This window comes from Thrips palmi, unplaced genomic scaffold, assembly GCF_012932325.1.
Source record: "Thrips palmi isolate BJ-2018 unplaced genomic scaffold, TpBJ-2018v1 HiC_scaffold_4, whole genome shotgun sequence".
In the NCBI taxonomy this organism is placed as follows: domain Eukaryota; kingdom Metazoa; phylum Arthropoda; class Insecta; order Thysanoptera; family Thripidae; genus Thrips; species Thrips palmi.
Genome location: NW_023144631.1, coordinates 11,537,168 through 11,551,225, shown reverse-complemented (window position 1 = coordinate 11,551,225; position 14,058 = coordinate 11,537,168). Strand labels below are relative to the sequence as shown.

The following is a 14,058-nucleotide window of genomic DNA, read 5'->3' as shown; positions in this document are numbered from 1 at the left end:
CTGCGAATAGCCAAAGCGAGTCAATCCAGGGCTGCAGTGCAGACTGATTCCGAGAGTCGTCGCTCTGTCTCTCTCGCACCTGCACGGGACGCCCCATGAGTGCGAGAGAGACAGAGCGACGATGACGACTCTTGGAATCAGTCCGCCGGCCGCTCATCACCTCACCTTGGACGGCCTTGGTCGCAATGCGCCCGGTGCGCGAGGGAGACTACCGGTCGCGGGCCGCGGGGCGCATAGCGTTGCGCAGCGCGTCGACGCGGTACGGCACTGCAAGGCACCCACACTGTGCGTCCAGCGCCGCCATATAAGGCAGCGCGCCTCCAGCCGCCTCATTCCGAGGGATCCGTTTCGTCGCTCTGTCTCTGTCGCACCCATGGGGCGGCCCGTAGGGGTGCGAGAGAGACAGAGCGACGAAACGAGCCTCCGGCACGAGGCCCGCCAGGTGCGTGGCCGAGCCGTCCGCCGTCCGTCCGCACCGGTTCAATTCATTCCCAGACGACGCGCGGCCATCCATCTTCACTCTTCTTTTACGAGTGTGCTCGCGCCGCCAATCCGAATCCCAATCCGAACGCGAGCCACGCGCTTCGAAGCGGCCCGAAGGCTGCCGATGATGCCTTTGCGGGCCTCCGTCAAGAGACTCGACGCGACCCCACTGGGAAAACTACAGCGTGATGCTTCGTTTCGATTGATTTCCATAGACCCGAGTGCTTTGGAAGTGCCCCGCACCTGTCGAGGAGAGCGTGGTGAGGCGTCTGCCGCCGGTCCACCCTGACCCTGAAGACTGATTCCGAGAGTGGCTTTCGTCGCTCTGTCTCTCTCCCACACCTGTAAGTTCTGTAAGTAACGCCCTGTGAGTGCGGGCCGGTGCGGGCGAGACACAGCGACGGGCATGACTCACAGTGGGCCAGAAACCGGCGAAGGCGGCCAAAATTCTAGACGCGTTTTGAGCTCCAGAGTCGCTAAATGGGACTCGAACCGACCGTGTGGCCTCACCAATGGATTGCTCTCAGGACGAGGAATCCATTGGTGGGGTCACACGTTCGGTTCGAGTCCTATTTAGTGACTCGGGAGCTCAAAACGCGTCTAGAATTTTGGCCGCCTTCGCCGGTTTCTGGCCCACTGTGCGTCTCTCGGAATCAGTATACTGGTGCGCCGCGCGGGTGGGCAACCAAGCGGGCGGCCGCGCCTGACGGGAGGCATCGCGCAGCCGCAGGCGCTCGCCCCGGACGGCAACGGACTGATTCCGAGAGTCGTTTCCGTTGATCTGTCTCTTTCGCACTCATGGGGCGTCCCGTATAGGAGTGAGAGTGACAGAGCGACGAAAATGACTCTCGGAATCAGATTTCTGGTCTGTCTAGGGAGTCTCGGAGAGAGAGAGAGAGAGAGAGAGAGAGAGAGAGAGAGAGAGAGAGAGAGAGAGAGAGAGAGAGAGAGAGAGAGACAGAGACAGAGACAGAGAGAGAGACATGGAGGGAGGGAGAGAGAGAGAGGGGGGGGGGGAGACAACTCAGTGACTTGAGCGCGCTATCATTGGATGGTTCATCCGTGAGCGCTGTGACCGCAATAGTTCAGCCCGGTTCAGCCAAAGCCTGTCTCCGATTGTCACCTCTCTCCCTACGAGTCTCTCTCCTGGCTGTGCTTGAAGAAAACTGATAAGGGAATTCCATGAAGTGACAAAGTCACTAACCACCAGGCGATAGTGACGGGTTTTGCACAAGAATTCGGGGAAACTTGACTTTTTTTCTCAGCGGGTCCTACTTTGTACTCGGGTCCTGTGGACAGCTGCTAGTTTGGTAGAAAGGTAAAAGTGTGTCCATCAATGCGAAAAGGCAAGTGATTCTGCTGTCTTCCGCATGCCTCTTGTCCTGGACTTGTGCCTCTCAATCTCGATATACGAAAAAAAAACACAACATGAAGGTCGCGGAGTACTTTATGAGCCTTTGGATTGTTCTTTGGACCCATCTGATCCTTCCGTCGAATTTAGCGAGTATATTCGCCGAGAGAGACATAGGACAGATCAACATCGGTTTCGACCTGAAAATATTTTTCTTTCCGGACCCTTCTTATAAATAAAAACAAATCAAAAACTAAAATTTACTTGAAATTTAAAATTTGATTATTTTTTTAAAGTTTGAACTTAATATTAAATTTGAATTGTGTTTTTGACTGGAATTGGGAAACTCCATCGTTGCTCGACTTTTGAAAGCGTGAGGCGATAGATCTAAAGAATGGAAGTATACAAAATTCAGAAACCAGCAGCACTGTGAAAATTTGTTGTCACTTTATGACTAAAACGCGGATGACATTTTCATCACTTTCAAATCATGGTAATCTCATCACAAATTGATGACATTTTCATCAAAGCTCCTATACTTATTGCATGGGCGTGACAACAATGTCATCAATTTTTTTGATGACATTGTTGTAAGGAAAATTAGCCTTTTAACTGTCATCAAGTGACGACTCAAATTTTCACAGTGCGGGGCACACAGGTTTCAGCTTTTGACCGTTCACACTAACGGCCGAAACTGGCTCCTCGCTTTTTTGATCACTTTTGTTCTTCACTGGGCCACGGGTGAAAGGGTTCTGCGTCGCGGTTTCCGATGCGAATGGGGCGATACACTGGCGCTCACTGGAGAGCCCCGCGAGTGTCACTTCACTTCAATTTTTCAATCTAGGTCACTAGCACTCACCAGTCTCATGGCGCGGGGGGAAGTGCTGTCGAATGGATGTGCAATGATACTGGTATCATCCCGCCGGAGGCTGCCTTTAAATAGAGGTACATGTGGCGCACCGCACCGCGCCGCACCGCGCAACCCCCACCACCCTTCCAGTCGCCGTAGAGTCTTCCAGTGTGTCGGTCGTCGGGGCTCCTCGGCCTTCCCTCCTCCGCTCCAGAGGACTCCAGGGGACTTCAGGACAGAAGCATCCAGGTGACTTATGCTCCTAGACACACAGACACACTCTCTCACACACAGACACACATTCATACGCACCACACACACACACACACACACACACACACACACACACACACACACACACACACACAACTGAGGCGCTCCTCTCGCGGCGACGAACGGTGCATATACAGCACCCGTGAACGCCGACTTGACACGAAATTTCACAACGAGAAATGGAATCAAAATGCGCACAACGTAGTGTTGCAGGAGGGCGAGGAGGGTCACGAGCGGGCCGGGGTGTCAACGAGGGGAAGGGGTGGGGGGTAATGGCTTCGGGACGGCACGGGACGGGGCATCTTTCTGGAAGAGAAACATATCTAAGCCGCGAGCCGGGCAACCCGCCAGGCACGCGTCGTTTCTTTTTTATTCGGGAGAGGGAGAGAGAAAGAGAGAGAGAGAGAGAGAGAGAGAGAGAGAGAGAGGTGTTGTTTTCGTTCGTTCTATAACGCCGTTCGTTGCGGGGTTGTATGTTCAGATGCGGGCTTCACGTGGGAAGTGTGACAAATTTGGTATGCAGCTGCTTGGGTGCCTGAGCACCGCCCGGTGCAGCAAGACGATCCGAGAGGTGGCGCTGCTGCAGGAGCATAGAGACGACATGAGGGCGAGGAGGATTTCGCGCAACCGGATCAGCTTGCGGGCACGTAGGAGGTAATGGAAGGGTCGCGGACTAGGAATGTGCAGTCAAGGCTCGCGTAAGAAGGGGCCGCGGGTCACCGCCCCGCGGCGGTACTGATTCCGAGATGTCTTTCGTCGTCCTTCTCTCTGCATCCTTAGAACGCCCCATGAGTGCGAGAGAGACAGAGCGATGAACATCTCGGATCTTGCTGCACCTGCGCCGAGGACCAAGCAAGCCTGCGCGTCGGGACAGGCGAACGGGCACGTTGCGTCGGAGTGCAGCGGGACGGGCCAAGTCAGCCCGATTATGACGCCGCCTACCTTTTCGCTGTGTCTATTCGTAGGACGAGAACGCCATGAGGCGAGCAGAGAAGAGGAGTGAGACGGCAGTGGCCGCTGGTGGTTTCTCTCACTCTCGCGCGCGGGAAAGGCTGCCTTGCTGCGTGGGAAGGGAAGGTGCACGTGCGTACGGGTCCTTTCAGTCGTCGCCAGTGAAGAACAAAAGCAGTCAAAAAGTGAGGAGCCGGCAGCGCGCCACCTCGCGGCAGTTACAGTAAACTGTAAACAGCTGAGCGCTGATTGGTCAGGAAGAAGTTGAGCGCAGTGGCCGCTAGGTGGCGCGTTCTCGTCCCAGCGGTGTGACCCAGGTTTGATCACTTTTGTTCCTTCACTCGGCGAAGACTGAATGGTTCATTGACAGTGAAGAAGAAAGATTTGCGACACTTTGCCCTTGAATAGCACCAGTGCTACTTTGCCCCCATCCGATTGTGGAGCTGCAATTGGCCAGCGCGACATTGACCCTGGTAGCCGAAAGCAACACTTTACACGTAAGTATGGACCAAAAACAGACCCTGCGGTCTAGCGCGGTCCGAGGGCACCTGCAATCTCCAGCGGCAAAAGCAACACTTTCCCTGTAGTAGCAAAGGCTACTTACGTTTCTGGTCAGAGTATAGGCAAAAGGCGACACTGTGCCCCTGCATGCAGGCAAAACGCACCGCTTCGCCCCTCCCCCACGCCGTGTCTGGATCCGCCCTTGCGGCGCGGCGGTCTTAATGGCCTCCTGCATGTTTTCCCGGTGCGCGTACTGCGTACTCCCGTCCCGGCCCGTCCCGGCCCCGGCCTGCTATATGGTCATGAGTCGCACATAAACGTCGTCTCGATTCCAAGATCGCCGCGCGCGAAAACCGAACGGCCGGCCGGCCGGACAACCCCGCGGCCCGCGGGTCGGGCTTCGGGTCGGCAGGGTCGGACGCCTGGGGTCGGGATCGCGGCGGGTCGGCCTGGGCCGAGGCCTGGGCCGTTTGAGGAATAGGGGACGTTGCTGCCGACAAGGTCCTTCTCCACGCCACGCCACGCCATGCCACGCCACGCCACGCCACGCCACGCCACGCTCGGCCGCGGATCGCGATGCCAGGCGGAGCGCATGACCGACGTGTTTACCTCCTAGGCCGCATCATTGACTGCAACTCCACTTATGAAATTTGCTCGTGATGGAAGCGCATCTGCAGCGGGGCGGCGGGGCGGCGGGGCGGCGCGACGCGGACCTCGCCTTGGCGGCGGCCTGGGTCAGTCTTCTTCCGGCCGGCCGCCCGGAAGATTTGCCAAACCGCGGAACCTCCGCTCGACGAAGGTTCGTCTTTGCCTCGTGCCAACATTTTTTTATGTTTCAGTTTTGACGTTGCTAAAGCGCGGGGCGCCGGGTGGGCGCGCAGTGACCGCGGGAAGGCTGACGTCGACCTAGGCCCAGCGGTCCACGCGGTCAGCTTCTGCTGCCGAAGGATGTTTTCATCGCTCTGTCTCTCTCGCACCTCTACGGACCGTCCCATGAGTGCGAGAGAGACAGAGCGACGAAACCTTCCTTCGGATTCTGGCTGCTGCTGGTCGTGGTCCTGGCGGAGGTCACGGGTTGTGGGTGGCCCGGCCGACGGCCCGGCGGGCATGGCGGCTGGGCCGGCCGGCGGGTGTCGCCGCGAGTCAGGGCCCTCTGAGGACACGCTCCGGCTCGAGCATAGGGTTGCGTCCTCTTTCCTCTGTGCCAACAGGCTTTTTTACTTCAGTTTTAGACGTTGCAAAAAGAGCGAGGAACTGCCGGGATGGGCGACGCAGTAGTGACCGCGGGAGGCTGTGCGTGCGTACCTAGGTGCCCAGCGATCGTGACGCGGGTCAGTTTCTGAACTTGCCGACATGATGGCTCGTGACTGTGGTCATACTTGACGTCTGGTGAATGGGATGAGTGCGAGGAGATGACGGCGATGAAGTATCATCGTGATTCGGTGTGTTGGTCATGGGTGAGTCGACGGGTGTGGTGTCCGGCTCGACGGCATGGCGGCAGGCGGCTGGGCGGGACCGGCGGGTGTGCCGCGATGCGTGATCCCTGTGGCACGAGCTCCAGCCGAGCCACTCCGAGGAGTCGTGGCGTCGCTCTGCCTCTGTCGCACTCACGGGCCTTCCGTAGGGGTGCGAGAGAGACAGAGCGAAGCAACGAAACCTGCCGGGCACATGGCGACCAAGGCCCTGCCCTGGGCTGTGTCGTGCCTCGCTTTGGTGCGGACCACGATGATGGCGATGACGTCGTCGGGCGTTGTCAGTGATGATGGTGACGACGACGATGACGGTGATGAAGGCGATGATGGTGATGACGGTGATGACGGTGATGATGGTGATGATGGTGATGATGGTGATGACGGCGATGATGGTGATGATGGTGATGACGGTGATGATGGTGATGATGGTGATGACGGTGATGATGGTGATCGGCGATGACGGCGATGGCGGCGAAAGCGGTGATGATGGTGATGATGGTGACGATGGTGATGACGGCGATGATGGCGATGATGGTGATGTCGGCGACGACAGCGATGACGGCACAGCGAGCCGCTCCGCGGAAAGCTGCTGAGGAAGGATCGAAGCCAGCCGGCCCCGCGGCTCCGCAGCCCCGACAGGGCACCCGCGGCCCCGTCCCGTCCCGTCCCGCTCGAAACCACATCTTGGAGAGGAGAGCACTCAACATGACTCGTCGCCCCGCCGCTCCGCACCATGCCACTCGGTGACCATGGCAGGGGCTCGCTACCGGCTAATAGACGTATGTTGCCTGCACTGCCCTGCCCCCGCCTTCGGCCCCTTGAGGGCACGGCCAGGCCGAGGACCAGGAGCCCAAGGACGGGGACCCCAGTTGATTCTTTTATTGTCATTTCTCACCAGTGTCTCACGTTTGTTTGTCACTGCGGCCGAGGGCGCTGAGGAGTCAACTTTTAACCAGGACAAGTTTTTCAGCCTCACCCACCATTTCCATTCATTCTTCAACAGGCTCGTGCAAGTGTGATTTGGTCCCGGTGACAAACACCCCACATCACTGGTCAAGATCTCGTTGAGGACGTAGCCGTGGTTCCACTGTCCTGGGTACAGTAGCGGATCCAGAGACAGGTTCAGAGGAGGACATTTCGTCTTTCGAGGATACTCGAATGGCAGCGCAGCCATTCTCCCTCGAGGACCCAACGGGCCTAGGTGGCCTTGCCAGGTGCGGATCCAGTGTGTGTCTGTGTGCAGGGGGGATGGATTGGCTTCTCTTTTGCCTCAGAACCACGCATACGATCATGTGTGGTCTAGCCCTTAATGGTAATGGTAACGAAGGTCGGCCAAAAGTCACACTGTAAATGGGCAAAACGCACTACTTTGCCGCCCCTCCCTCAGGCCTGCTCTGGATCCGACACAGGGCCTAGCCCGGGTGCGGCAGGAACCGGAACCGGCAGGCTGGGCGCAGTGCAGGCACCTTGGCGACGGCGGCTTAGCCGGCGCGATAAGCCGAAAATAAAAACAACAACAAAACGGCGGCCCTTAATGATCGATTGCAGCGCGCGTCCTTATCAGTGGCTCGGCAGGACAGCGCGTCGCTGCAGCCTGTACCTCGGCGAGCCCTGCGCCGTACTCGGCGGCACCGCGCAGCACAGGACAGTGTGTGTCGGCGCCGAGCCGCGAGACGACAGGCCGCGACCGCCGCGACCAGCCGACCCGACCCGTGAGGCCCGTGGGGGAGGCCCAGAGACACTGACGAGCGGAGCGCGGGCGACGACCGAGCGCAGCCGGGCCATGGGGTCGACGCGGCCGCTCGGCGGGACGACGCCGCCGGTGCCCTCGACGAGGCCCTCGATGTGGGGCGTCGCGGCCGCGCTGCTGTGCCTGACGGCGGCCTCCGACGCCAAGCCACACGACGACGTCGAAGACGACCTGGCCAGCTTTTTCGGTGAGGGACATGGACTTGAGGCCCGCCGCGGTCGCCCCCCGGCACCTCTGGGAACACGCCCCGGCTCAGTGCGCGAGTGCCGGGAGTGGACAGTGGACCAGAAGGCGGGCGTAGGCGGCCGAAACGCGTTTTGAGCTTCAGAGTCGCTGAATGGGACTCGAACTGAGCGTGTGACCCCACCAATGGATTGCTCTTCGAACGAGGAGTCGATTGGTGGGGTCACACGTTCGGTTCGAGTCCCATTTAGCGACTCTGGAGCTCAAAACCCGTCAGGGATTTTGACCACCTCCGCCTCCACACTGGTCTTCTGGGCCCACTGTGCGAAGGGAGGGGACGGACACCTGTGTCACTGGGGCCGTACAGGACTCTGCAGACTGAGAGTCGCTTTCGTCGCTCTGTCTTACTCGCACCTAAACGGGGCGCCCCGCGAGTGCGAGAGAGACAGAGCGAGGACTCTCCGAGGGACGACGACCCAGCCTACCACACCGGATGCAAGTCCGCACTGTTTGGCAGCCTTAGGGACGGACACGGCGCGTGGGTCTACGGATTGGCTCGCCTGTCTTCGGCCGCAGATAGCGCCTATCGGACAGCAGGCGGCAGGGAATGACAGGACTAGACACATTTGGCCACATGATGTAACTCTTGCGAACGACTGGCACCTTTCTTCTTCCGCGCGGAGTTGTTGTTGTTGTTGTGATGATGAGTACTAATCCCTATGCTGACGCTTCGGAATCGAAAACATCGTCCACTTTACGGAGGCAAAACTAAGGCGTGACGTTACAACACTTTCTTCAAGCGGCCAGGAGCGTTACCACCCTTTTCCTCCTATCTAAATGCACGGGGAAGTTTCCTCTGTACGTACACTTCAAGAAAGGAGCACGACCGACCAGTACGCCCTTCTCGGAGCGTAATGTTACGCATTAGTTAGTTTTACCAGGAAGCGCGGTGACTCTAGGCGGACTAGAGCGCACAGTGCAGGGGCTTGATGCGGGGTGCACGAGCCCCGCAGCGTTGGACTGCCTTCGAACGGCCCGCCGAGGGAATCCCCGCCACTGCCGCCACCGCACTGCAAACTGGAACAACAAACGCAGCGACCTGCTCGAAGACGGAGAAGGCGAAGGCAGGCGGCCGTCTTTGTTTTGAGATTAAGCGTAATGACTTGACTGATAAAGTAACCGCTGACGTGCCGCACGGTGCGGGGCGAGGTGGGGCGGGGCGGGGCGGGGCGCTGGCGGAGGGGGGAGTCGGCCGTCCTCACGGGCGTGTCACACGTTTTGCCTTCTTACAGGTGGACTGCACTGTTGGTTGCCTATCTTCATCCCAGGTAACTTCTGCAATCCAGTGCGATGAGTGTCAGTTCGGGCGCCTTGCAGCAAGTGCTGCGCTCTGGTGCTGCGGTGGCTCGGTTGCTTGAGGTCATGACGGCCACGAAAACATCATGTGTTCAAATCCCGCCATGATTAATATTTTTCCCAGTTTACCTCTCAAATATCGTACCATTATTCTAAAATTGGCGGACTTTCATATCGAGTGTCTGTTATTGTCCTGATTTGGTGCGTCATCAATCAAAGAATTCTGGTATATGTTCAACGGACTTGAACGACGGCTCTATGCGCCGACTGTGGACGACACAGCGTAGCCGCTGTTGGCCCTACAGGATTTTCGGTACTGACGTCACAACAATAGCAAGAACAAGAACAAAACCAGTGCCAGTCTTGGCCGCTCAGTTCACCCCCGCTGGCGTAGCCCTGGAGCATCTCTCATGCTGCAAGAGAACAGTCACGGAGCGCTGCGGAGCGCTGCCCCCCACCGACAATGGTTCAAAATTACACTCGTGGACTACAACTCCTCTGGAGCAAACTGGGGACACCCCAAACTGGCCGGTCCACGGGGCAGACCCGCGAGCGGCCGACCACAAGGCACTCGCAGCGCCATCTGCCGTGCTCGATGTCGAAGCTGCCCTCTAGGCCAGGCAAGGGCCAGCTGATTCCGAGAGTCGTTTTCGTCTTTCTGTCTCTCTCGCACTGATGGGGCGTCCCGTAGAAGTGCGAGAGAGACATGTCTCTGCAGCTCTGCAAACTCAAGTGTGTGCCAGGCATGCACTTCCTGGTGCATGCCTGCAGGCACACACTTCCTGGTGCATGCCTGCAGGCACACACTTGCCGTCGCTTGTGCGTGTATACAAGCACGTGTGTGCCTGAGGCATGCACCAGGAAGTGTGTGCCTGCAGGCATGCACCAAGAAGTGCATGCCTGGCACACACTTGAGTTTGCAGAGAGAGCGACGAATACAACTCTCGGAATCTAGTTGTTGACGAGTGGGCTTCTTTTGGCAGGCTGGAGACTGGACTACGACCTCTGCGAGGGGCACGCCGAGTGCCTGGCCCGCCGCCCCTGCGAGTGGAGGTCCGACTGCGACGTCCTGCAGGACTGCGTCAACGGCTTCTGCGCCTGCGACTACCCCCTGCCGACCAACTACAAGTGCTACATTCCTACAGGTACGCCCCCAAAACGTGAATCTCTACCCTCCTCTCTCGCATCAAAAATCTCGACGCGCCTTGGAAAATCTCACAGACCTAACTTGGGGTTTGTTTTGCAGATAATGGGACGTTCGAAGAATATTCTTGCGAAGATGGGTAAGTACATTGTGGGGGTGATGCCACAGGTTGGCGCCCTGTCGGGCGTGTGTGTGTATGTGTGTGTGTGTGCGTGCGTGCGGGCGGGCGCGGGCGCTTGTGGGGGGGGGGAGGAGGAGGAGGTGTACCTGAACAAATGTAGGCGCTATACTTCACCCTTAGTAGACAAAAAGTGCTACTCCATCTCCACCCTACCGATCGAGTCCTCCCTCCTCCGGCCCACAGTGGAGGCGACCCTACCAATGGATTGCTCTCGGAACGAGGAATCCATTGGTGGGGTCACAAGTTCGGTTCGAGTCCTGTGCAGCGACTCTGGAGCTCAAGACGCGTCTAGAGTTTTGGCCGCGTCCTCTACGCAGATAATCCGCGATTTCTTTCCACCAAGTTGGCAGGACTTGAGTTCGTCCTTGCTCGCGTCCGCGTTGTGCACGACGCGGCCCTTTCCTCGTGTGACGTCACGCCACCGCGGCCGGCATTAATAATCTTATCGACGTTGCGATTATTGGCGGGCGGCCCTGCGGGGCGGTCGGACTCGCGGGGAGATGGCCGCTCCAAAAAAACAGGTGCAAAACGCACTGCCACTTTTCACCGCGTTTTTTCGTTGTTGTATTCCAGGACGTGCTCTCTCAAGCCCAGCCCCATGGCCGAGCTCATGCCGCTGGCCCTCACCATCGGCGTGTGCTTCGTGGTCGCGGTGACGGCCATGCTGGCCTGCAAGATGCTCATCAAGTAAGCCACCTCACTGCACAGAGGGCGAGAAGACCGGCGCAGACGGCCAGAAATCTCTAGACGCGTTTTGAGCTCCAGAGTCACCAAACAGGGCTCGAACCAAACTTGTGGCCCCACCAATGCACCCAAAATTGAAAGGCGGTACACATGGCGTTACAAAGGCAGTAAAAAAAATTACCGCCCTCTACGGGCGGAATCCATTTTTTACCGCCTTTCCAAGTGCGGTAAAAAATTACCACCCTTTTTAAAGGCGGTTAATTTACCATCTTTCACAGCTGTACCACCTTAAATGTTCCCTCCAAAAGGAATATTCAAGGCGATACAACTGTGAAAGGTGGTAAATTTACTGCCTTCAAAGGGTGGTAATTTTTGTACCGCCCTTGGAAAGGTGGTAAAAAATGGATCCCGCCCGTAGCAATATTACCGCCCTCGAAAGTGGTAATTTTACCGCCCTTAGGTTTTCAGTGTGGATTCCTCGTTCGGAGAGCAATCTACTAGTGGGGTCACACGTTCGGTTCAGGTCCCATTTAGCTACTGAGCTCAAAACGCGTGCAGAATTTTAGCTGCCTCCACCGGTCTTCTGGAACCCACTGCACAGTGGGCCAGAAGACCGGTGGAGCGGCCAAAATTCGAGACGCGTTTTGAGCTCCAGAGTCGCTGAAAAGGACTCGAACCGACCATGTGACCCCACCAATGGATTCCTCGTTCCGAGAGCAATCCATTGGTGGTGTCACACGTTCGGTTCGAGTCCCATTTAGCGACTTTAAAGCTCAAAACGCGTCTCGAATTTTCGCCGCTCCACCGGTCTTCTGTCCCACTGTGCACTGTGCCCCGCCCCGCCCCGCCCCGCCCGGTGCCCGGTCGCTGACGGGCGTTGTGCTGTGTGATTCCAGGCGCATGCACGCCGCCAACCCCGCGAGGCGGCTCGGCGACGGCGACGCGGACAGCGTCAGCTCCATGCAGCGCTGGATCAACGAGCGCCTCCGCGACCGGCCGCCGCGCTACGAGGAGATGGTGTCGGCGGCCTCCTCGTCGTCCGCGCACACCGCGCCCTCGCAGCCCGCCGCCGGCCCGGCCACCATCTCGGCCGCCGTCACGGAGGCAGAGAAGCCCCCCGCCTACGAGGTCGTCGTCAACGAGAGGCAGATGGCCGGCCCCTACTGCCCGAGGGTAAGCGCCGCGCCCTTCCGCGCAGCAGACTGATTCCGAGACTCCTTCTGTCGCTCTGTCTCTCTCGCACCTATACGGGATGCCTCATGAGTGCGAGAGAGACAGAGCGACGAAAACGACTCTCGGAATCAGTCTGCAGGAGCTACAAGTCGACAAACAAATGACGGTGCCTTTGCTGCCTCGCAGACCAGGGCTGCGGCCTCGGCCGTGGCCGACAACATCCCGCCGCCGCTGTACTCCGCGGAGGCCATGGCGGACGGCGCGGAGGCGGGCTGCTACAGGAACCCCTGCTTCCTGGGCGACGCCGAGGACCCGCCGCCGTACTCGGCCTCGGCGTACGCGGCCTCGGGCGCGCGCAGCACGCGCTCCGCCTCGCTGCCGGACCCCATCTGCCCCTCGCTGTTCGACCCGTTCGAACCCTCGCCGGAGATCTCGGACTCCTCGTTCGCGGCCTCGTCCTCGGGCTGCCCCTCGACCTTCGCCACCGCCTCGACGCCTCCCTCCTCGCCCACGTCGTCCATGACGTCCTTCGCCTCCTGCGACTCCTCCTCGTCTTCCTCGTTCCTGCCCTTGGCCGCGGGCGCCGGCGTGGACCTGCTGACGGTGTCGCAGGCCGTGGCTCTCAAGGAGATGATGCTGGCCGAGGGGGACCCCGCGGCCGCCGCCGTCGACAGACCAGTCCTGTGGACCAGTACTTGTTGACGACGGCCACGAGCCTCACGCAGTACACTGATTCCGAGAGTCGTTTTCGTCGCTCTGTCTTTCTCGCACTTACGGGACGCCCCATGAGTGCGAGAGAGACAGAGCGACGAAAACGACTTTCGGAGTCAGTCTGCAGCTCGGCCCGGTGTCCTCCGGATCCGGCCACCTCGGGCTCTCTGACTGTGTCAACATGGCCCAGCCGCGCGGAACCTGGCCGGGCCGAAGTTTGACGTTTCGGGTGGAATGTTGACCCCGTTGGGAGGACGTGCAAACGTCTGGCTTAAAGCTTTGAAGGGGTCTTGAACGTATTCTGTGATGATCTCTCGTGCGCCCGCGCCCCGTCCGTCCACCGCAAGACGCGGGAAGGAGGCGCCCACGCCGCGACGAGCCTCAAGCCACAGAGCAGAGGTGTTAGTTGGGTGGCCTACCCAGCAGGCGACTCTCGCGCAGCGAAGCGCAGCAGCGCTCTCTAGTACTCCTTCTCCTTTTCTTCTCTCGTCCTCGTCACCCTGCCAGAACCCTAGTCTTCCCCCAAAGCGACTGTGATTTTAAAGCGGGCTGGACCCTCCAAACGGACCTATGGACTTTTAAGTCCAATATGAATGTGTTGACTTCAGTATTTGTTTACCTCAAAAATCTTTTTGAGATTAGCTTAGGTATTAGAATTCTTCAACAAGTGAAAAATGAATACTTAATGTGAGCCCAAGGTAGCCTCTTCAGTTTATGTAAGATCATTTTTTTCTTTAATGATCCTAATCCCTCTACTATTTTTGTATCCCAAAGTTGTCCACCCCGTTGCAACTATTGTGATTGTCTGATTGTACTAAAGACTATTAAATGTGATAATGTGCTACTTCGCAGTGTGTTACTTTGCAATTATAAATCATTATTGTTAAAATTAATTAAAATAAGGAAATTTTGTGATCATAGTATAGCTTAAAGAAATAAGATGATGCAAAAGGTCTCTAATAAAACCTTGTTTATAACCATGTTTCATTTCTTTT

The 14,058-nt window shown here is 58.0% G+C and overlaps 1 protein-coding gene across 2 annotated transcripts; it reads left to right on the top strand.

Moving 5' to 3' along the window:
• Nucleotides 1-7,529: 7,529 nt before the first annotated feature.
• LOC117650104 lies at nucleotides 7,530-14,045 on the top strand. Of its 2 annotated transcripts, XM_034393418.1 has the most exons (7): nucleotides 7,530-7,818; nucleotides 10,154-10,315; nucleotides 10,417-10,453; nucleotides 11,069-11,182; nucleotides 12,076-12,352; nucleotides 12,539-13,088; nucleotides 13,145-14,045. In XM_034393418.1, the coding sequence occupies exons 1-6, from the start codon at nucleotides 7,665-7,667 to the stop codon at nucleotides 13,052-13,054; spliced, it is 1,260 nt and encodes a 419-aa protein (XP_034249309.1). In that variant the 5' UTR covers nucleotides 7,530-7,664; the 3' UTR covers nucleotides 13,055-13,088; nucleotides 13,145-14,045. The 2 variants fall into 2 exon arrangements, with proteins under 2 accessions (XP_034249309.1, XP_034249307.1); XM_034393416.1 differs by having other exon boundaries at nucleotides 12,539-14,045.
• The last annotated feature ends 13 nt before the right edge of the window (nucleotides 14,046-14,058 follow it).

Coding starts and splice junctions, on each gene's coding strand:
- LOC117650104 (XM_034393418.1), top strand. CDS start 7,665: ATGGGGTCGACGCGGCCGCTCGGCGGGACGACGCCGCCGGTGCCCTCG. Junction 7,819..10,153: donor CGACCTGGCCAGCTTTTTCG/GTGAGGGACATG, acceptor TTCTTTTGGCAG/GCTGGAGACTGGACTACGAC. Junction 12,353..12,538: donor CCGGCCCCTACTGCCCGAGG/GTAAGCGCCGCG, acceptor GCTGCCTCGCAG/ACCAGGGCTGCGGCCTCGGC.